Raw genomic sequence first — 22,396 nt, 5'->3', positions numbered from 1 at the left:
AGGGCTAGTAAAACATCTCAGTGGTAAAGACTGCTGGCAAGTCTGATGACCTGAGTTCTATCCCCCACAAGAAGGATAGAACTGGGGGTTGGGGATTTAGCTCAGTGGTAGAGCGCTTGCCTAGCAAGCACAACGCCCTGGGTTCAGTCCTCAGCTCCAAAAAAAAAAAAAAAAGGATAGAACTGACTCCAGGAAAGTTGTCCTGTGATCTGCATAATAAATGCATTTTTGCAAAAATTGAATTTAATCAACTTATTTGATTAACTGGATTTTATTAAAACAAGGTAACATGGGGGGGGTAGTGGCACATATCTTTAATTCCAGCCCCCAGGAGGCAGAGACAGGTGGATCTGAGTTTGGGGTTTCTGTTCTAGATAGTGAGTTTCACAAAGGGATCAAATACAGACAGACAGACAGAATGACTGACCGACCGACTGACAGACAGATGGAGTAACGGTTATCTTATTTCATTTGATTTCTTAGCACAGGGTCTCATGTATTCCATGCTGGCCTGAAACTTAGATGTGCCTAAGGATAACCTTTTAACTCCGCCTGAATGTTCAGACTATAGTTGTGTCCATATATAATAAACAAACAAACAAACAAACAAGAGATAAAACAGGAGCTGGAGGGATCATTTAGCCATTAAGAGCAGAGGTCTAGGGTTCAGTTCTCAGCACCCAAAGAGGGCTCATGACTGTCTTAAATTAAAACTTCAGTTCCAAGGGATCCGACGCCCTTTTCTGGACAGCAGGCACCACGCATGTAGGCAAACTCATACACAGAAAATAAAAACAAATCTGTAAAAACTATATATAATAAAACCTAAAAGTGAAATTAAAAAATAAAAAGTAAAAAAAAATTAATGGAAACAGACAGGGTTAGGTAGGGCTTGCCTAACAGTCTAGCCCCCCACCCCACAAACACAAGAAAACCCAGGTCCATAGACCTGCACATAAGAATAAAGTGCAGGGGTTGGGGATTTAGAGCACTTGCTCTGGGTTCGGTCCCCAGCTCCAAAAAAAAAAAAAAAAAAAAAGATAGGTAAAGTGCAAACTTCGGTGCTGCGGCGTCCCATAGCGCGTCGACTAGGAGCTCACCGAATAATGAAGGAGCCTAAGGTACCCATCCCCTGAGGTGACAATGTTCCAGGCATAATTAAGTGTAGTACGTAAATGTCACCTATTCTCCGTCCACCGGTTTTAACTCCGCAGCCTGTTGGCCATCTGCGCCTGCGAGCGGAACTCCACCAGACGCCCTGGGGTGTGCGCGCGGAGAGGGCGTGGCTAAACCCGGAAAGGGCGGGAACGCGCCAAGGCCTTCCACAGCCTTCTCAAGAGACCGCCTACCACCGCTGGACGCCGTCGCTTTTCCAGAGGATTATTTTCCTTGGCTCCGCCCCAAGCCCCGCCTCTGGCCTATGGGACTAGAGCAGAACGGAAGGAGGCAGAGCCTCGGTCCCTCCAGAAACGGACATCCTAGGCCCATAGCGCCCTCTGTTGATGCTCTAGGAAGTTGCATGTAGCCAGTCCTGTCGACCACCTCACACCTAAGAGAAAATTAGGCATGCTACCTAAAGACACCATACTCGAATGGCTACATGTTGTATGACTATTTGCAATTGTATAGTATTTTGCAAAACAACAACTAGGAGAGATAGACCAGGGAAACAACAGAGACTGGCGGAACACTGAGGAAGTACTAATTCCCATCCTGATGGTGGCTACTCAATAAAATAAAAAACCACAATCAAGTGTGAGTTTCAATTACTGCGATAAAACTTTTGTGCGGTTTTGTTTGGTTGGTTTGGTTAGTTTGGGAGTGTTTTGTTTTGTTTTGTTTTGTTGGTTTTGGAGGATTTTCTGTTTGTTTGCTTGTTTTCTGATAGGATCTCACTGTGTAGCCTGCCCAACCTTGAAATCACTACCTCAAACCACCTGCCTCCTGAGAGCTGGAATTTAGGGTTTTTTTTTCTTTTTTCTAGCATGCCATGGTATACATGTGGAGGTCAGAGGACAACTCTCAGGAGTCTATTCTCTCCTTCGACCATGTGAGTCCTTGGATCAAACCCAGGTAGGCTTGGTAGCAGGCACCGACCGTCACCTTCCCTTCTGCCAGCCCCCATTTGGAATTCTAACATGAGATCGTGGCTGTGTGGGACTGGGAGGATGCGTCATGAAGAACTTTAGGAGAAGGGGCCCCTTTGGAAGTTGCGGAGATATTTTTGAATCGGATGAGTTCATCAATATTGTGAATGATTGGGTCCATTCATAAAATGACAAACTGTATGCCTTGTAGATATATAATGTTTAAAATTTTTTCCACCTTTCTGCTGAGTAAGTTCATGAGCAGGCACACACTGGAGATGGAAACTGGCTTTTCTGCCGCCCTTCGTCCCATACGGACTAAGCAGGAATGAGACATGGGCCATAAAGTGATCTCTAGTCTCGAGAAGACTAAGAAACATGATGGAGACTCTCCTCCTTGAACTACCATTACTTACAATTCCCAGGAAAGGAAACAGGTTCAGAGGAAGTGAGTGTACGTGGAGCTGAGCCCTGGCTGGCCACGGCCAGAGTCGGGGCATGCGCACTTACACAGCATTTCATGGTGACAGAAAACATGGGCCTCCTCACAGGGTGTGAGACTCCTCCTCCAGACCCAGCATGAGTAACTCCGTTTTACAGCCCGCTCCCACGGAGCTATTCTGTGTGCCAGGCCACGGCATAACAAAGCCAGGCTTCCTATGGTCTGACCGTGTTTGCTGAAATCTGCTTACCTTCCCAACCTCCATTAGGAACAAGGGTTGAGTTCACATAAGCGCTTTCCTGGAGTCTGTTTTTATCTGAACCTGTGCTGCTTAACTGCTGGGCACTGCTCTAAAGCCGGGTCTAAGTTAATTCTGCTGTGTGTGGGCTAAGAGCTACATAAAACAAGTAGAGGAGAGACTTGAGGGAAACAGCCATCCTCAACCGTCTGCTCTGTAAGGAACCCCCAGTAAGGTCAGTTACTCATCACTGCCATGGGTCGTTCTTTAGGTTGTGGGTACCATCCAACAGTTTTGGAAACAGGAAACAGCTCACAAATTCCTAGGGGGATTTGGAACCTGGGAGAAGAGGGGCACAGGACTACACACAGGAAGTAGGAAGGCTTATCGGTTCTCCCACAGCCTGTGAGCATCTGTGTTCTTTCCCTAGGAGTTAGAAAATGTGGCGTGCTTGTTCCTTCCTTCCCTTGGTTTCGAACAGAAGTTGGCGGCATTCCCTTCGGTCCTGGCACACGTGCTGTTGAACCTCCCAGGGAAGCCCATGGTCTGTGGGGATCCCGACCTCCTCACTGCAACTTCACACACAGTTCAGGAGTACCACTGGATTAGGAAGTCCAAAAACCACCCCTTAGTCTAGGCCAATCAGCCCAGGCCAGGATCCCAGAACAGTACATCCTCAATAAAAAACAGCAGCTAAAAAACAAAGTACAAATTTTATTTTGTTTCTTTACAAAGGCACAATGGCCTCTTGGTATTTTGTTCCCTACCCCCATTTTCTTAACAAAATATAATAGCTTCTCCTTGGACACAAAGACCTCAAAATTGTAAAAAAAGAAAGAAAAAAAAAAAAGAAAATTTAAAATTAAAAAAAAAAAATACAAAACCAAAACCAAAATAAAACCAACAACAAACAAAACAAAAAGAGAGACAAAGACATTTTTGGGATCAATGACAGGAACCCTGCAGGGGAAGGTGGAAGGTGGAGGCAGAGAGTGGCCAATTCTGTTGCTGAGGTGGGGAGAGGGAGGGGACAATGGCAGCAGCAAACCCCAACCGAGAAGCAATGTTGATCCCCGATTCCCGGGTCCCCCTGTTCCCGGGTCCGGATCCCCAGAAAGCCCCAACCCAGCCTGACCCCCAACCCATGTAAGTGCTTAAAAGAGAAAAAGACAACCCAATAGAGGGAAGAGGTGGAGACAGACGGCCTCGGGCTGGCTCTGGGGAGGAAGCAAAACACTTGGGGTTTTGTTTGATTTTCCCTGTTCTTAAAAACACGTTTAAATGGAAGGAAAAAACAAAAACAAAACAAAAACAAAAAATAAAAAAGCTTTTTGGCGAGAGAGGCCAGGCACCTCAGTGTCAGCTTCCTCGGCCCCAGGGCCGAGGCCCAGCCCTGGAGTCCCGATGCTCCCACTCGTGCTATGCACCACCACAACCCCGGGACCTGGGCTCCGGTGGCTTCGATCAAAGGTCGACTTACAGTATTGAAAAGGAGGTCATAAAAGAGACCCAAATGACATCATAATTTTGTAAAAATTCCTCATTCACCCATGTTTCTCCCTGTTGTTGCCCCGGCCCCCTCTAGCCCCCAGAAGGGAGAGGAGGGCTGGGGGTGGTCAGGGAAGCTCCCCGTCCCCCAAAGGCTCCTCCCGGCTCTGGTCCATGGCGTCGCTGTCCGAGGCCTCGGAGTCCGAGGCGGTATCAGAGGTGTGGGCCTCCGGGCAGCTGCGGACAGACTTCACAATAACTGCTCGCCTCTGTTCCTCTTCCAGCTCCTGTCTGTCCTGGGTGCCCTCAATGTGCTGGATGGCCTGCACAGAAAGGAGGTTGAGCTACCGAGACTAGGCCAGCTGCTTTCTGCCCAGAACAGTCCAGAAATAAACTAAGCCAAGCAAAGCAGGGGGTGAGTTTAGAAAGAGAAGACCCTTCTGTTAAGATGAAAGGCCTGGCTTGGAAAAGACCAAAGCCCTGGATGAACACATGGCTCATAGGTTGTGACCTCTACTAACTTAAAGGTCTTTGCTATTTGCTGTATTTTCCAGTTTGCTGGGCATCTGTGAAATGACAGTTCTGGGAGCTGATCTTTTTTTTTTTTTTTTCCTTCCTAGCTCAAGGGATTGGGTCCAGTCCCCAGCACTCAGTAAAGTCAACCATAGTAGCCGTGAACCCGGTGAGGGCTGGTGAGATAGAGTCAGAAAGCTCCCTCGGGCTCATTAGCCAACCAGCCTATCCTAATTGGTGAGCAAAGGGTTCAAGGGTTCCTGACTCTTGGTTCTCTGATCCCCAGCCCCACTTTCTTAGCAAAATATGGTAACTTCTCCTTGGATACAAGGATCTCAAAATTATAAAAAACATACAGAAACTAAAACGAACAACAAATAGAGAGAGAGACAAAGACATTTTGGGGGGTCAATGATGTGAACCTTCATAATGAGAACATTATGATGGGAACATTGTGTGTGTGTGTGTGGTGTGTGTGGTGTGTGTGGTGTGTGGTTTGTGTGTGTGTGTGTGTGTGGGTGTGTGGTTTGTGTGTGTGTGTGTGATGGTGTGTGTTGTTTTTTTTTTTTTTTTTGTTTTTGGTGTTTGTGTGTGGGTGTTGTGTGTTGGGTTGTGTGGTGTGGTGTTTTGGGTTTTTTTGTGGGTGTGTTGTGTGTGTGGGTTTGTGTATGTGTTGGTTTGTGTGTGTGTGTGTGGGTTTGGTGTGTGTGGGGTGTGGGTGTGGGGTGTGTGGTTTGTGTGTGGTGTGTGTGTGTGTGTGTGTGTGTGTGTGTGTGTGTGTGTGTTTGTGTGTGTGTGTGTGTGTGTGTGTGTGTGTGTGTGTGTGTGTGTGTGTGTGATCATGAAGATAAGAGAAAGTTCTAGACCAGCTCACAAGCTGAGAACAAAACTTCTCAGGACCAGCAGCATGGTTCGTGGGCAAAGACACTTGCCACCAGGTGTTATAAACCTGAGTTTAGGCCTGGAGGGATGGCTCAGTGGTTAAGGGCACTGACTACTCTTCCAGAGGAGCCGAGTTCAAATCCCAGCAACCACATGGTGGCTCACAACCATCTGTAATGGGATCTGATGCCCTGTTCTAGTCTGTATCTGACAGCTACGGTGTACTTCTATATAATAAATAATTAAATCTTTAAAAAAATAAATAAATAAACCTGAGTTTACAAGTCTTCTGACCCTTCGAGTCCAACATGGTAGAGAACTCGTTCCGCCAAGCTGTCCTCTGCTCACCATACATTCCAAGGTGCAGATAGACAGACAGACGCACACTAAATGTCATTTTGAAAAAGACCTCTCCAGGCACTGAGATGTTTTCTCCTCCTACACAAGCACCACCTTGCTCTTGGTCCACATCCTACTTCCTGGTTTCCAGGAAAAAACATGTCCTCCCACAAGCCACCCTTCCCTGAGCCCACATACCTGGACGATGGTGTCCAGATTTTGCCGGGATGTAGAGACAGAGTTGATGACTGAGGAAGGACCCATAGTGACAACATTGATGTGGTGGGAGGAAGGCGGGGCTGGCGCAGGCACAATCACGGTGGGGTGGTGGGTGGGGGCAGGAGGAGGCAGGAGCTGCAAGGCAGAGGTCCTCAGTTTTCCCTACTAGTTCCGGCCCGCCAAACTTCCTTACTCACGCGGTATCTGCTAGTTTGGATTTTAAATGCCTCTCCCCGCACCAAGTCCAGTGTGGCAGTGTTAGAAGACAGAAACCTTAAGAAGCCCAGCCTGGGGTTGGGGATTTAGCTCAGCGGTAGAGCGCTTGCCTAGCGAGCGCAAGGCCCTGGCTCCCGGAAAAAAAAAAAAAAAAAAAGAAGCCCAGCCTACGGTGAGTGTGGTGGTGCACGTCTATAATCACAGCCGTCAGGAGGCCAAGTTCAAGGCCCACGTGGGACACAAAGCAAGTCCCTCTCTTAAGACAAAAAAATAATATCGGAGTCTAGTGCTTTGCAGTGGAGCGCACGTCTTTAGTCCCAGCACTTGGGAGGCAGAGACAAACAGATCTCTGTGAGTTCGAGGCCAGCCTGGTCTACAGAGCCAGGACAGCCAGGATGCACAGAGAAACCCTATCTCAAAAAGAAGAAAAACCAAAAAAAAAAAATAATAATAATAATAATAATAATAATAATAATAATTGTAATTATAATAATGGAGCCAGGTAGAAGTTCTCTATAATAATAATAATAATAATAATAATAATAATAATAATAATTGTAATTATAATAATGGAGCCAGGTAGACGTTCTCTAGGTAACTGGGCTGGCACATTCTCCAAGAGCACAGTAAGAGCCCGGCTTTTTGTCTTTTTCTCTCTTTAGTTTACAAGTCATGAGGTGAGTGATTTTGTTCCTGCCATGATACACCACCTCACCACGGATCCAATCTGAAGCCTTCGAAATTCGAGCCAAATTCCCCTTTTCCCTTTATGACTTGGCTCTATCCGGTGCTTGCTACAGTAATAAAACCTGGCGAGTAGAGAGGACCAACCAATCCACGACCCCACGGAACCCTCGAACACTAGGAATGAAAGGAAGAGCAGCGAACAGCTTCCGTGCATCCCGACCCTCTGGCCCCTTTGCTTGCGGCTCAAGAAGCACTTTAGAACCTGATAAGTGACTGTTAATAGGCACTCTGGCTGGGCATGGTGGCACACACCTTTAGCCCTTGGAGACAGAAGCAGATAGATCTCTGTGAATTCAGGGGTAGCCTGGTCTAAATAGTGAGCTCCTGACTCAAGAAAAAAGCAAAAAAAAAACAAACAAGCAAACAGAAAACAGTACAGAGAGTGGGGCTGAGATGTAGCTCGGTGGCAGAACACTTGCCACACATGCAAGCCAAAAAGAAAAAGGAGAGAAAGAGGAGGAAGAGGAAGAGGAGGAGGGCAGGAGGAGGAGGAGCATAGTTCCTGGATTAAGACAAAGAAGGTTCAAATTCCTGCTCCAGAGCAGGTTAACCTGACCTTTCCCTATCTTATTTTCCACAGCAATAAAACAGCAAACAGCTGAAGCTTCAAAGGACTGCCGTGAGGATTCTACTCTACGTTCCGATCCTCCCAAAACACCTAAACGCGGCATGCCTGTTTGCACCTACGCAGTCTAAGGCCGGCCAATGGATTCTGAGATCCCCACCACAGCCCAGGGGGCCCCTCCTGGAGTCTCCTCTCACCTGGGTCCGCAGGTGCTGCTGTTCCCGCTCCAGCTTCTCCTGGTGCAGCAGCCGCACCTGCTCCTGCTGCTGTTGCAGCTGCACCTGCTGGGCAATCACCTTGAGTTTTTCCGGGTACATGTGGGCCTCCAGAGAGCGCACCTGCAGGTGGGACAGCACAGCACTGAGAGGTGGAGCAGGACTACACCTGCTCTACCAGCTGCAAAGGCCGTTCACTGACACCACAGGGCAACGCTAAACCTAGAACCCTGGCAGAGTGCGCCCCCTTCAGGGCAGACAGAAGACAGTCCCCGCCTCACCTCTAAACTTTGTCTCTACCGTTTCCAATACAAAGAACCCCCTTTCCCTTCTTGTCTGATTAGCTGGTTTCCTCACAGAAGCTGTGAAGTGCACCCTAAGGAACCAGGTCAAACTGTTCCTGGTGCCAAACAACTCCAATGGAGTCTTATTTCTGCTGTATTTGTGTGTGTGTGTGTGTGTGTGTGTGTGTGTGTGTGTGTGTGTGTGTGTGTGTGTGTGTACACGTGCATGCCCACACGTCTGCGTGCCCGTACATCTGAGTGTTCTGCCTGGAGGAATCCACACCATGTACACATCTGGTGCCTGTTTAAGTCAGAAGTGGAAGATGGCGTCAGATTCCCTGGAACTGGGGCTGTACGTGGCTGTCTGCCACCATATGAGTGCTGGAAATTGAACTGAACTCGGATCCTCTGTAAGAACAAGTGTTCTTAGCCACTAAGCCACCTATCTCTCCAGCGCTTAGAACAGACACTCTTGTGAATACTTGAAGGGAGGAACAGACCACAGAATCCATCCTCTGCGCCTGAGCACCACACTGGTCAGCAGAGGGCGCTGCCTCACCTGCTCTTCCAGCATCATCCGCACGGAGCGCTCCTTGTCCAGCTGTTGCCGCAGCTCGATCATCTCTCTCCTAAGGTCCTCAGCTTTCTCATCCTCCCAGATGTCGGGTGAGCCAATGCCCTCGTCCTTGTCTTCTGCCCGCCGCCGCTTCGGGGATGAGCCACTCAGCTCCTGGGGAGGTTAGTGAGTAAGCTCATACACCCGTAACACATCCAGGGGTCACAGGGCTCTATGGAAAGCCCTCCAAAGCTACCCGATTCAGGTGGACTCACACTGGAGAACCCATTCTGCAAACCCACCATGTACCCAAATGCCAGGCACGGAAGAAAGGCCTTACTTTCTAGAACAGTCACCTGCTTCCTCCAGAGCCTGCTCCTCTATACTTCACAGATGAAGAAACAAGCCCAGGCAGGAAGTAGGCAGGTTCCGCGGGTAAGATAAGACTGATAGCCGTCCCAAGATAATGAAATAGGTAATGGCTACACAGAAGAGGAAGGCAGGGTACTGCCGGGAGGATTCCCCATCCGGTACCTGGATAAAACGCTTGAGCTGCGTGTTCTGCTGCAGGAGTCTAGTCTTCTCCTGCTCAAGAGAGAAGATGTATTCTGCTGTCTGCTGGAGAATGGCTGCCTGAGGGCAAGAGGGAAAGAGTCGGACTGATGGTCCTCTCCCTGTGAGAGTGTGACACCTCCTCCGGGAAGCCCTCCCTGCTCCTGCCCACCTTGCTGAGCTTCTCTCCGTCTGTGTGGGGAATAAGGGTCTTGAGGGACTGGAAGCCCGCATTGATACTCTGCATGCGCCTCCGCTCGTTGCTATTGGCAATTTCCCGTCGAATCCGCCTTTCCTGGTCCCTCTGGGTCTCAGGAGTCAGTGGAATGTTGGCTAGGCTGCCGGGGGGGAGAACAGGAGTGGGTTCGAGATAAATATCCTCTGAGGTTTACCTCCAGAAGGCCACTGCCCTCACAGTGGATCATCAGAGGGCCCCGGATGTATAACCCGCATCCCTTCCTCGTTAGAGGCCTGGACTCTGGCAGATCATCCCCCAAGGAAGACCTAGGCTGTGCCCTGGGATGCCCAGCGAACTGAAGCAGCTGTCTGTGGATGCGATCTGCTCAGAACCCATGCCCTTCCCTGACTTCTTTCCTAGAGTTCTGTTCTCTAGAAGAGAGACTTGGCTGTGTCCAGGTATTAAGACACAGCTGGGCAGACCTCGCCTGCTATCCTAATATCTCCCTAGTCAGGCTGGAAAGGCCCAGAAACCTGCATGGCTAATCCCTGTGGTTCTAACACAAGAGGACCCCAGGCAGCAACCAGAGGCAGTTCTTGGGGGCTCTTGGAAGTTCCTCGATGTGTCTACCTGGCCCACCTCTTTCAGTAGCTTGTATGTGGCAACACTGCCTCCTGCCTGCCCACCGCCATAGCTGTCTCCAGCCAGAAGCCTCCAGCCACCATCCACACCACCACTGTGAGTTAAGAGTTCGAAAAGGACAGGACAGGCAGCATTCACTCCACAGGTGGGACAATGGGTCCACCACCCCTCGAGACAGTTCTGTTTTATCCCGACCCACTCCACGGAGGTAGATGACTCCGTATAAGGAACTGAGGCCCTCTCATGCTATGGACGACGTTAGCGCATGCTGCAGAAGCAGCAGCTAGGCAGTGGGGTGAGGGAGAAGGCAGCCAGCAGTGGAAGGGCCCAATGCCACTGCTCCCAAGGGGGTGGGCCTGTGTGTGGCCTGGAGGAGGTATGCCCCCCCCGGCCCTCCCCTGCAACTCCCCCTCTCGTCCATGGCCTGATGGCTTCCAGATGCTGAGCTCTCAGCAGAGGCCTCCAGCCCCACCCAAAGCCACAGCCCTGGCCTCTTCCTGAGGGGCCCTCCCAGGGTGACCTGTTCCAGGCTAGAGTCAAGGGAGCCTGGAACATACCCTGGACCTGGGGAAATAAAACAAAAAAGGCCTCTGACACCTCTGTCTCACTGATGTGGGAGTCTGAGGTCAAGGAGGTGGCAGGTCTAACTCTCTTGCCGAGAGCTGGCCCCAGCATCTGTCCCCAGGGGGGAAAGGGGGCTTCAAGGCAGCCCAGGAGGGAAGCGCATCTGTAGCAGCTGGAGACAGCTGAAGCCTGTCCAGTCCTACACAACTTACCCCATCTGTCCTGCCTCAGCTCCCTAAAGGACCGAATCCCTGCCCCTTCCAGGGCCTCAGCTTCCTTTCCCAAAAGAAAGGACAGCCAGCTGGGAATGAGCTCCCTGTTGGCCGCTGCAGGAGGCAGGAGGCAAAGCATCCCCTTCCCGCTTCATCAAACCCTTCATTCAGGGCCCAAAGCCCAGGACCCCAGCTCACCCTCTTCCAGGGTACACATCCCTCACAGGACCTGGGGATGTGAGCAGTGGGATAGGGCCCAGGTTTCCCACTGGACAGATGAGGTCTCCCTTTTGTTAGAGCTTAGGAGAGAGGGAGGAGTCCAGTTCTCCTGCTTCAGGCCAGGATGCCTCTTTTCTCCCAGCCCCCCAAAGGGGAGTGATGGGCATCTGGAAGGAGACAGGGATTCAGAGCAGGACAGCTGGCCCGGAACACACCTCCTCAGGAGCCGGTGGGCCCTGTGAGACGGATGTGCTGCGGCAAGCAGTTAACGCCACAGGTTTAGGGACAAAATGAGACAGGAAGACATGATGGTACACACCTGTAGCTTCAGCACTGAGCAGGCTGATGCTACATGAGTGAGAGTTTTGAGGCCAGCCTGGGCTACATAGGAAGACTCCGGTCTCAAAAACAAGTAAGAAAAAGATGAGGTGATAGGCATGGTGGCAACACGCCAGGAACACCGGCACTTGGGAGACAAGTTCAAGACCATCCTCAACCACATAGCAAGTTCAAAGTAAGCCTGAGCTCCATGATACATAAGACCCTGTCTCAAAATTTAAAAAAAGTGTGTGGGGGAAGGCTGAAGAGATATTTAAACCATTAAGAGTCTTTCCAGCTCTTCCACCATGAGAGAGGAATAAAGTCACTCATAGCAAGAAAAAAAAAAAAAAAAAAAAAAGAGTCTTTCCAGTCCTTCTAGAGGACTTGAGTTCAGTGGCTCAAAACTACCTGTAACTACAACCCGAGGAAACCAACACCTTTTGGGCTCTGTAGGCACTCATACATATAAACAATATAAATATATATATACATATATATATTCATTCATACATATATACACAGAGAGAGAAAGAGAGAGAGGTAACAGAAAGCAAGTTTCCCAGTGATTATAACCCCTACCCCACCCTAGGTTTATTGTGGGAGTTTCCCCTACAACACCAGTCTCTGAGCCCCTGCTTATGGTGCCCCAAAGGCTAAAACTGACCGAAGACTGGGTCTCAAGAGAAAGCCTTGTAACCACCCTCAGGCTACTTAAGAGCTACCCTATCCAAAGTGCCTCAGAATACAGGAGTATATGTTTTAAAATAAACAGGCCTAAATCTGTAGCTCAGTTGATAGAGTGCTTGCCTAGAATGCTCAAAGTCCTAGAATCAATTCCCAGAACTACCATTATATTTAAAGGGGGGGGGGCGGGCAGAGAGATGGCTCAGCTGTTAAGAGCACTGACTGCTCTTCCAGAGGTCCTGAGTTCAAATCCCACAACCATATGGTGGCTCACAACCATCTGTAATGGGATCTGATGCCCTCTCTGGTGTGTCTGAAGACAGCTACAGTGTATTCATATATATAAAATAAATAAATCTTTTTTAAAAAGGGGGGGGCTGGGCATGGTAACAAATGCCTTTAATCACAACATAGGCAGAGGCAGGAGGACCCTGAGTTCGAGAACAATCTGTACTACATAATAAGACCCTGTTGTTTGAAAGAACCAATAAATAGGTCTGGAGAGATGGCTTCCCAGCTAAGAACACTTGATTCCCAGGGAGGGGGGAGAGGGAGAGGGGAGAGGGAGGGGGAGAGGGAGGGGGAGAGGGAGGGGTTGCTACAGTAAAAAGTGGCATTGGGACTCCAGAGTAGGGCAGAACAGGCTCTATACCATATCCCGTACACCAACTGTGTGACACCTTCCCCAGGGAGGAGGATCAGGCACCCTGGAGTTGCTGGACCAATTCTTTTTGTTGTTGCTGTTCTTGTTTAAGACAAAAGTTTCACTCTTCTAGCCCAGGTTGGCCTCAAGGCAGTCCTCCTGCCTCAGCCTTCCAAGTGCTGTGCAGACAGCCAGAGCAGGGTAGAGCGGGCTCCTACAATTTGACCCGCCAACGGCTGTGCGCTCTATTAAGGCTCACACACAACCAAAGGCTGTACAACTAAGCGGGTGTGACTGAGAGCGCAGACCGATGGGTGGACTCACACAAGGTCACGCCTGCAGGTCCCACTAGCTCAGCTATCCTCGAAAAGAAATGCAGCCCTGGAGCCAACGTCAGCTCTCTCCCCATCCCCCGGGACATGCACTATCAGAGTCCCAGCTCTGAAAGGTTCTATCACTGCACTCCTAGAGGGTAGACACCTTGAGTCTCAGAGAGCGAGCAGGCCTGATCCTTCCCAAACATTCCACCCAGCCTCTGTGCTTAAGGACCAGGTGCTAGTTAACATGGTCGCCCCTGGACCTAGTTGTCAGGACAGTCTCTCACCTCATAAAGCTGCAGCTCTGCCTGGGGACTCGGTTTGACTCAACTACTCATTCAAACAGCCTGGGAAGCTCCAGGCGACAGAATTAACACACTATATGCTGGTCCTCGTGGGCTGCAGGTAAGCTAGTGGGTGCCCTAGCGGGTAGTGTGACTAACCGAGAATTACCCCTGGTGGAACGCTGATCCTGCCTGCTGACTAGCCTCACTGTCACCTCCAGGTGACATTACACTAGAGAAAGTAGATTTCCTTACATACATGCCTATAATTCCAACTCACGGTAAGTAATCACATGAAAAAGCCCCACACCCTCAAAACTTCGGATTCCCCTAATGAACACTGCGGGAACGGACCTCCGGCATGGGGTGGCGCTGGTCTGTGATGACAGCCAGACTACTGCTGACCGCCACTGCCTGGCTTCACGAATACAGAACTGGGCCGATGGTAAAGAAACAGAACTAGGCCACGCAGCCTAAGAGCGGGGTCATCACTATCCCTACTGATGGATGGCAGCCCTCCAGCCAGATGCCCGGGAGCAGGATGCAGGCTGGTTGTTCACATCTCCATCCCTGACTAGTACCGATCCTCCTGCCCAGATTAAGCCCGAAAGAGCCCCATCACCGTCCACCCATTTGCCTGGCCACGCCCTCTAACTGGCCACCACCAACTCTCTTTTCTCATGGCCCGAACCCACTTGGCATGCCTAAAACACCCAGCATTTGCAATCGAAGCAGGGGAAGGCCACATGGGATTTCTCCCATACCCGGAGAAGGAGCGATAGAAATGACCACCCCGGTAACAAGTTCAGTCCTCTTTCTCCATCACCGGCCACTCCCTCTACAGCCCTGGCAGGCCCTGATCACCTCTCCTTGAGACATCTCTTCCCCAGCAACTTCTGCCCATCACAGAAAGCCCGCGCAGGCGCAGACTCCCACACCTGCCCGGACACTCGCTAACTATGGAAGCCGAGCGGCTGAAATCTCTCCATTTCGGCTCTCCTCGCTTCCACACTGCCTTACACTGGGTCATGGTGAAGTTGGATGGAAGTCAGAGGAAGGCTGGGCGGTGTAAGAAGAAGAGGAAAGAATGGCCCACTTCCCCTGAAGTTTTCATCCAGATATCTATCCAAGACAACCTCTAAGGGAACAGACCAACCCTTCATCGTCACAAGTCGGTGACCTGCCGAGGACGGCGGTCAGGACTTCACACAGTCTGTATCCTTAGCCAGCGTCAAACTGACCCTTCATAAATACATGGCCAGAGACCACAAACATGCCAAAGTTCTTTTTTTTTTTTTTTTTTCTTTTTTTCGGAGCTGGGGACCGAACCCAGGGCCTTGAGCTTACTAGGCAAGGGCTCTACCACTGAGCTAAATCCCCAACCCCCATGCCAAAGTTCTTAATACTCTCTAATGACACCTCTCTCCCTCTCTTCCTCTCTCCTCCTTTTAAGACAGGATCTCTCAGTGTAGCCCTGATTGTCCTGGAACTTGCTATGTAAATCAGGCTTGCCTTGAGCTCTTAGAGATACACCTGCAGGACACAGGGATAAATCAGATAATTCGGCTTGTTCACAGGGACCTGGACCTTATCTACTGAGCCATCTTGCCGGCCCTTAAAGGAACTTTTTATTAAAGAGTTTGTACGATACCCAGGATGACAGTACATGCTAGACCCTCCAGCAACTTGGTAGAAAGCAGCAGGATTGGGAGTTCGAGGTCATCTTAACTTACAAGTCAAGTTGGAGGCCAGCCTGGGCTAAATGAGAACCTATCTTTTTTTGTGGGGGAGGGGTGCACTAAGGAGTTGGCTGAGCCATATAACCGTGGGGACCTGAATTCAGAGCTCCTGCATCCACACAAAAGCTGGGCACTGTGCATCTGCTACTTCAAAACTCAGGGGCTGAAGGGTGGGGGAGGGGGCGCAGAGATAGGTGGATCTGTGAAGCCGGCCAGCACAATGCAACCGTGAGCTCCGGTTCAGTTCAAGACCTCTTCTGAAAAGGTGAGGCCTTGAGACCTAACATTCCCCCACCTTACTTGCTTAGGACTAGGTCTAAAGGTCTACAAACAAGGAGCAGACGCTGGCTGTGGAATTTTACCTCAGTAGGAAATGCTAAAGAGGAAAAAGGATCCCAAGTTTGAAGCCAGCCTGGGTCCCTCCATCTGAGCTGAAGAGATGGCGGAGAGCAGGCAGTTGAAAAGCTGAGAGAACTGACTTTTTCTACTCCAGAGGACCCAAGTTCAGTTCCCAGCACCCACACAGCAGCACACAACTACTTCAGGAGATCTGTTGCCCTCTTCTGGCCGCTGAGGGCACACGTGTGGTAACGCAGATACACGTACAGGCAAAACACCCACGCGCATTTAAAAACCTGAGATTAAGAAAAATTAAATAAAAATATAAGCAAACAAATAAGGTGGAAGAATGTTAGGGATCAAGTTCAGGATAGATGGCTGAGGTGCCTACCTAATGTATCAAAGGGGATGCTGGCTACCAGGCTCTCCCAACATCTCTCAGCACCTGTTACAGAGTCATGGCTGGCACACCCCACTCCCTACCCTAAACTCTTCCAGCCCAGGGACTAGAATGAGCTTCCCTTCCCCCAACCTCTGATCCCTATTAGCTACTGTCCTCTTGGCATTCGGGTACCCAGGTACTCCCTCTCTTTGCTCTCTCTCTCCTCTCATGGCCATGTTCAGTCTGGACCCTTCCAGATCCCTCCAGCTGTTTTCTTCCCATATCTACAATAAACCTCCTCAACTGTACCTGGGAGCAACTGCGGAAGTCACCTATGCACATGCACATACATGCATACACATGCACTTACAAGGATGGAAACTTCCATGCACCTGCTTTCTAGAGTCTTGCACTGCCTATCTCCAAGTCTCACAGAACCATTAGGTCCAAAACTTCAAGCAAGACATCAAAGTGGGCCATTCTGCCCGGTTCTTTCTGTCTTTCTGGTTAGCCCGAGAGGCATAGGAGTCAGACAGAGAGGACCCAGCTAAGTAGGGAGGGGTGGAGCAAAGTCCAATAGCCTGAAACAAACCAGAGTCCATCCACCATAAGCTCCTGCCCAGCCCACACTCCAGCCACCACGGCCCTCCCAGCTGTAGCTCCAGCTGAAAATGAACACACCTAGAGGCCGTGTTCTTCCATGCCCTGAGTACCACCAACTGTCTCCTAGCAAGACAAGCTGAGGACCTGTGTGCCCGTAGGCAGGTTATGGTTCCTCAATCACTAGGTCTGACAACACCCAATGCTCCTGGGTACTGCCCTCCAGCAACACAGGTCTGGAGAAAGGAACAGAGTGAAGCCATTGAAGCCGGAGTACCAAAAGGCCTAGGGATAGCAACCTGAAGTTCCTACTGTCAAAGCCTATGCAGGATCGGGACTAGAATGACCTCTCCAGAACATGAAGCAAATCAAGCCTCACTTCCCACTACCCAAGCCAGCTCAGAAGATCCAGCACAACAGCAAACTTAGGAGTCAAGTCCACTTGCTCTGACTGGTGCCTTTCTTAGCTTCTGTATCCATCTTTACAAAGAAACCAGAAAACAAATGAACTCATAGCAAGAGTCCAAGAGTTTTGTAGATTGCTGTTTTGTACCTGCTGGGCCCTCAGGTGGACCTTAGTGCCAGCGGAGGGAGGGGAAGGAGGATGGGGGGGGGGGTTGCCAGCTGCTACATCTATCAACAAGCCCTAGGTATTGGCTCTCAACTTGAAAGTAAAGTGTGATCCCTGCCTGGGTTTTATACCTATGCAGCAACCTGCCCCACAGGCGTTGCTGTCTACCAACCAGCCGTGCCACTCAGCGGGCTCCTCCTCCTCCTCCTTCAATCCCAGCCTTGCCTGGCTGGGGTGTCGGAGCACGTGGCCCCAGCCCTGGGGAGCCATTACGCTCCTAGAGTAGCGCGGCAGGCAGAAAAGGGATCGTCGGTTTCAAACTTAAGCGCGCTGGAGAAACCTCTCCTTGCGTGCACCACCACCATCCCCGCCCCGACCCAGCCGGCTCGTAGGGTTCAATGAACAGATACCACGGCCGGCAACAGTAATTCCAGACACGACCATTTAACAAGGGTTTAGGGAGATTCGGCCACTCGTCGGTCGCGATTTAGTAGAGGGTGGATCTGGGGCAACCTAAGTAGGACCAAGTTCACTAAGGGGTGTCTCAAGAGAGCTTGCAGACCTCCGACCACCCACCCGGCCAGGAGATTCAACGCTTTGCGTTTATGACTGGGGTACAGACGTGGGACAGCAAAGTTTGCAGAGAACCACAGGCAACAGGGAGTAGACTTGAGCCTAGAAGCAACCTAAGATGCACCCTCCCCAAAAGGCCTCCCCACCTGGCTTGCTTAGCCCACCCAGTTGGCTACGACCAAGCTTTGTGCAAGTAAAGCGTGGCCCCGAAGCGCCTACAAGTCCCACAATGCAGCACCGACCAGGCATAGAAAACTACAGCTCCCGCGAGGCCGCGCGCAGAGGTCCGCCTACTCCAAGAGGGCTGCAGAGTCACGTCCAGGCCTCGCTAGTAAACAGCACCCGGGCGCGGGCGGCGAACGTGCGACTAGTGACTGCCAACGCGTGGGGAACCGCGACTTCCCTGCTCGAAGCATGGTCACTAAGGGTCCACGTACGCCTCGCAGCCTCAAGCGAGCACGCCCCCAACTCTGCTGCAGCTCTGTTCTCTGCAAACGTTCACACCACCCGGCTCCCCGCCCCCCCCAACCCCGCAGCCAGGAGCGACGGCATGGCAGCATTGTAGCTGTCCTCTCGCACGCCCCGGACCCCCCAAAAACCTCCTTAGAAGAGGGTTCCCAGAAAGCGCGAGGAAGCAAGGAAAAGGAAGGAAGCAAAAGCTGGCGGGGGGAGGAGGAAGCGCTGGGTGAAAGCCACCAGCAGCAAGCATGGCCGGGACTGCTGCAGCACCACGTGGGTCTGTTTGCAATTTACAAACGTCGCGACTCGCCCGCCTGCAGCGGACAAAAGTGGCCAGAGCCTCACGGGGTCCCCACGTTCCAAGGGAAGAGGGTCCCTAGGCAGCGCAAGCAGGGCACATAAGACTGCGGCGGACCCTGTGGCTAAGAAAGGCGAGCGAGGTCGGAGGCGCGAGCCATGCGTGCGCACACGCGCACCCGCCCGGGCGGGCTGGCCGGGGGCTGCAATGGGAAGGGGTTGGGGGGGAGGAGCAGTACACACCTACAGAGCCCTCCTATCACTTCTTTCTCTGTTTTCCTGAAATGTTGCAAAGAGGGCACCTTCTGAGTGGGCACCATGAAATACTCCATAGCGATAGGCCCCCCTTCTGTGCACGAGCCAGGTCTCGCGGTCAGCCGGAGAATGCAAGATGGAAATCCGAATCAAAGGGCAGCGCCGGACGGAGGTGCAGAATCGGCCGGTCCCAGATGCTGGCGGCAGCAGCAGCGGCGAGGGGAGGGAGGCGGGCGGGAGGGGCGGGAGGGAGGTCTCTCCAGCCTGCCTCCCCGGGCGTGTGTATGTGTGTGTGTGTTTGCAGCTGATCAGATGTCTGTTTCAAGGCGGGAAACAGCTGGTGAAAACTCAGCACTCCCCCGGCCTCCTTCCGCGGAGTAAGGAATTGCATGTAAACAAAGGACTATTTGCAGCGCCCCCCCCAGGGCGACTGGATGCTGGGGCGAGAAGGGCGCAGGCTCCTTGGGACCGACTGCAACATGGGTCTGCAGACTTAACCCCGGGATCAGGGGTCCCTGGTCGACAGCTGGCTGTGGGGGGACACGATGTGAATGGAGTGAACAGCGGCCCAGCTACATGCGCCACTATGGGGTGATGAGGTCCATCAGCTGACAGGTTGGCAAGCGTAGCTAAAAAAGGAAAAAAAAAAAAAAAAAAAGGCCAGCCACTGCGCGGGATCCCAGCCTGTGCAGTCCAGGGTCCGTGAGGACTGCCCAGTGCAGGTCTTTGCGCACCGCTGCCCAGGAGGACGCGCGCTGGGCGGGGCTGCAGCAGCAAAGGGAAGGCTCTCTTGGGTGTGTGCTTCAGGCTTTTGCATTTTCATGATTGCCACTGCAAGCAGCGGAGCCACTCTGGCGCGCTCCCTTTCGAGCCGACCCGGGCCCCCTGGAAACTTGCGTCATAGCCACCGCTTCCCACAAGTAACTTGGGGCTGACTCTGACCACCCGCCAGCCTCCTCCCTCCATTTCTGCCCAGGTGGCTGCCCCGCCCGGACTCTAGCTGGAGCCAGGAAATTAGAGTGCGAAGGGTACAAATGGCACACAGGCAGGTGCGCAGGACACCTCGGATGTTGGAGCTGCTATAGGAAGAGAGAGCAAGTGGGAAGGAAGGGAAAGGCGGAGGCAAGCCAGAACAGCAGCGGCCCCTGGGGCAGGCTGCCAGCGCGGCCCGAATATCCATTAGAGGTCTGGTGGTGGCTGCCAGGTCCTGTCCTGCCTCTTTCACTACCTTATTTTCCGGATTCGCGCGCCGCGGGCTGCAGCTTCTCATTCATGGGGAAGGCGAGTTGGAACTTGCTCCACCGCCAGAGGGCGCTCTCTACAATGGGGGAGTCGTGGTCTGGGGCGAGGGAGGGGACATTTTAGGGGTGAGCTTCCGTCCTCTGCCACGCCTCCACCTTCCGGTCCCGGCCCTCCCCAGACTCCTGGAGGGCTTGGCCCCAGGCTCAGGAAGCCCACGCCTGCCTTGGAATGTCCTCACTCCAGCTCAGCTCCTTTCCCTGCGCCATCAGTCGCCTTCCAAGGTTCCACCCAAATCGCGCCTCTTAGTTGAAATACTTCTATTAATAACAATTGTTAGGTATTATTAGAAAACATTGTTTGATACTACCAACATCCAGAGCATGGCTAGTTAGTTTTGCGCGCATATTGGTCAATCTTCAGATCAACCTGATAAGCAGTTCTTAGATCCCAGATCAGTTAGCACCTAATTCCCAGGGAGACTTGAAAAGCAGCACTTCCTAGCGGCTGTGTTGCGCACCTGTAAACCAGAATTCTAGCACTTGGAGATCGAAGATAAGATCGCGGATCCAAGGAGAGTTGTAGAGACTGTGCCTCTAAAAGAAACAAAGAGATCGGAAGGGAAGGAAAAAGGAAGGCAGGTGAAATGACTCCATAGGTAAAGATATTGACCTGACGACCTGTTTTTTATTCCCAAAATCCCCATGGTATAAAAAAAGAGAACCAAAAAAATAAATAAATAAATAAAAAATAAATTAAAAAAAAAAGGGTTGGGGATTTAGCTCAGTGGTAGAGCACTTGCCTAGCAAGCGCAAGGCCCTGGGTTCGGTCCCCAGCCCCGAAAAAGAGAAAAAAAAAAAAAAAAAAAAAAAAGAGAGAACCAGCTTCCACAAGTTCTCTTCTGACCTTGGCGTGTGCACTATAGCAATACATACGTACATACATACATACATACATACATAGAAATTAATTTTAAAAAGTTTAAAAGAAAGAATATGGAAGGGCTGGAGAGATGGCTCAGTGGTTAAGAGCACCGACTGCTCTTCCTGAGGTCCTGAGTTCAAATCCCAGCAACCACATGGTGGCCCACAACCATCTGTAATGAGATCTGATGCCCTCTTCTGGTGTGTCTGAAGGCAGCTACAGTGTACTCATATACAATAAATAAAATCTTAAAAAAAAAAAAAAAAAAAGAAAGAAAGAATATGAAAAGGGGAGCATCCTTGGGAAGCTCAATTTCACCCCATCCCCCACCCCGGACAGTGTTTACTTTGTAGCCTTGGCTGTCAAGGAACTCATTAAGATCCTCCACCTGCCTCTGCTTCCTAAGTGCTAGGATTAAAGGAGCCACCACCACTGCCCAGTTTGATCTTTAATATGTGTATATATTTATTCACGTATATGTGCGTGTGTATATGTATATATGTATTATACTTTTACTTATATATACCACACCTGTAGGTGTGCCTGTGCATCAGGTACATACCTGGTGCTCTCTAAGGCTGGAAGAGGGCATCTGATCCCCTAGGACTGGAGTCAGAGATGGTTGTGAGCACCATCTTGGTGCTGGGAATTGAACCCAGGTCCTCTGGAAGCGCAGCCAGCGTTAACTGCTGAACTATCTCTGCAGCCCTTGGTTTTTGTCTTTGGAGATAGGGTCTCCTGTACCCCAGGCTGGCCTCGAACCCTCCCACCCCTTTATAATAAGGGTCTTATTTATACTTTCATGGGCTCCCCTGTACAGGTACTCTGCTGTCATCCTTGATTAGCTGCGACCTTAACCTGGTCCAGTTTTGTCTCCCAGAGAACAAGGCATGAGTGTGCTTTGTCCCCTTCCTTCCAAAATAAATGACATGATAGGGGGAGGGGATGTGGCAGACCTACCAGGACTCTGATTCTTGAAGTACTTTGAGATGTTCACATTTAAAACTTCATATCCAAAGGCTGGAGAGATGGCTTAGCAGTTAGGAGCATTTGCTGGCGAGCCAAAGGACCAGAGTTCTGTTCCTAGGGTCTTTATCAGCTGACTCACAGTCACCTGCAACTCCACCTGGAGGGGATTTAATGCCGCCTTCTGGCCTCCTCCAGTGCCACACACATGTGCAGGCACACATGTATACAGACACACACATATACATGCAGATACACAAGTGCTCTGACATACATGGTTGAAAATAAAAATAATGCCAGGAGTGCTGGTGGTTCACCCTTTCAATCCCAGCATCCCAGAGGCAGAAGCAGACAGAGCTCTGTGAATTCCAGGATAGCTTGAGTAAAGTAGCAAGTTCCAGGTCAGGCAGCATTGCATAATCAGCCTTTGTCTCAAAAGGGGTGTGTGTGTGCTGAAGAGATGGTCAGTGGTTAAGAGTGATGGCTGCTCTTCCAGAGGATCCAGATTCAATTGTGAATACCCACATAGCAGCCCATAACCACCTGAAGCTCCAATTCCAAGAGATCCAGTGCCCTCTTCTAGCCTCTTTGGGCACCTGGCAAAAAAAAAACCATAACAAAGTAGCAAAATTATTCCTGAGGAAG

At 50.9% G+C, this 22,396-nt stretch overlaps 1 protein-coding gene across 3 annotated transcripts; it reads right to left on the bottom strand.

Annotated features, from left to right (window-relative positions):
• Nucleotides 1–3,461: 3,461 nt before the first annotated feature.
• Tfap4 (transcription factor AP-4) lies at nucleotides 3,462–19,954 on the bottom strand. Of its 3 annotated transcripts, none has more exons than XM_032913381.1 (7): nucleotides 19,851–19,954; nucleotides 9,516–9,681; nucleotides 9,326–9,424; nucleotides 8,795–8,965; nucleotides 7,934–8,074; nucleotides 6,188–6,343; nucleotides 3,462–4,578 (listed from the first exon to the last, which is right to left on the bottom strand). In XM_032913381.1, the coding sequence occupies exons 2-7, from the start codon at nucleotides 9,588–9,590 to the stop codon at nucleotides 4,384–4,386; spliced, it is 837 nt and encodes a 278-aa protein (XP_032769272.1). In that variant the 5' UTR covers nucleotides 9,591–9,681; nucleotides 19,851–19,954; the 3' UTR covers nucleotides 3,462–4,383. The 3 variants fall into 3 exon arrangements, with proteins under 3 accessions (XP_032769272.1, XP_032769271.1, XP_032769273.1); XM_032913380.1 differs by lacking the exon at nucleotides 19,851–19,954 and adding an exon at nucleotides 18,611–19,013; XM_032913382.1 differs by lacking the exon at nucleotides 19,851–19,954 and adding an exon at nucleotides 11,138–11,717.
• Between the last annotated feature and the right edge of the window lie 2,442 nt (nucleotides 19,955–22,396).

This window comes from Rattus rattus, chromosome 9 (genome assembly GCF_011064425.1).
Source record: "Rattus rattus isolate New Zealand chromosome 9, Rrattus_CSIRO_v1, whole genome shotgun sequence".
Taxonomy (NCBI): domain Eukaryota; kingdom Metazoa; phylum Chordata; class Mammalia; order Rodentia; family Muridae; genus Rattus; species Rattus rattus.
This window is presented reverse-complemented; position numbering and strand designations above follow the sequence as displayed.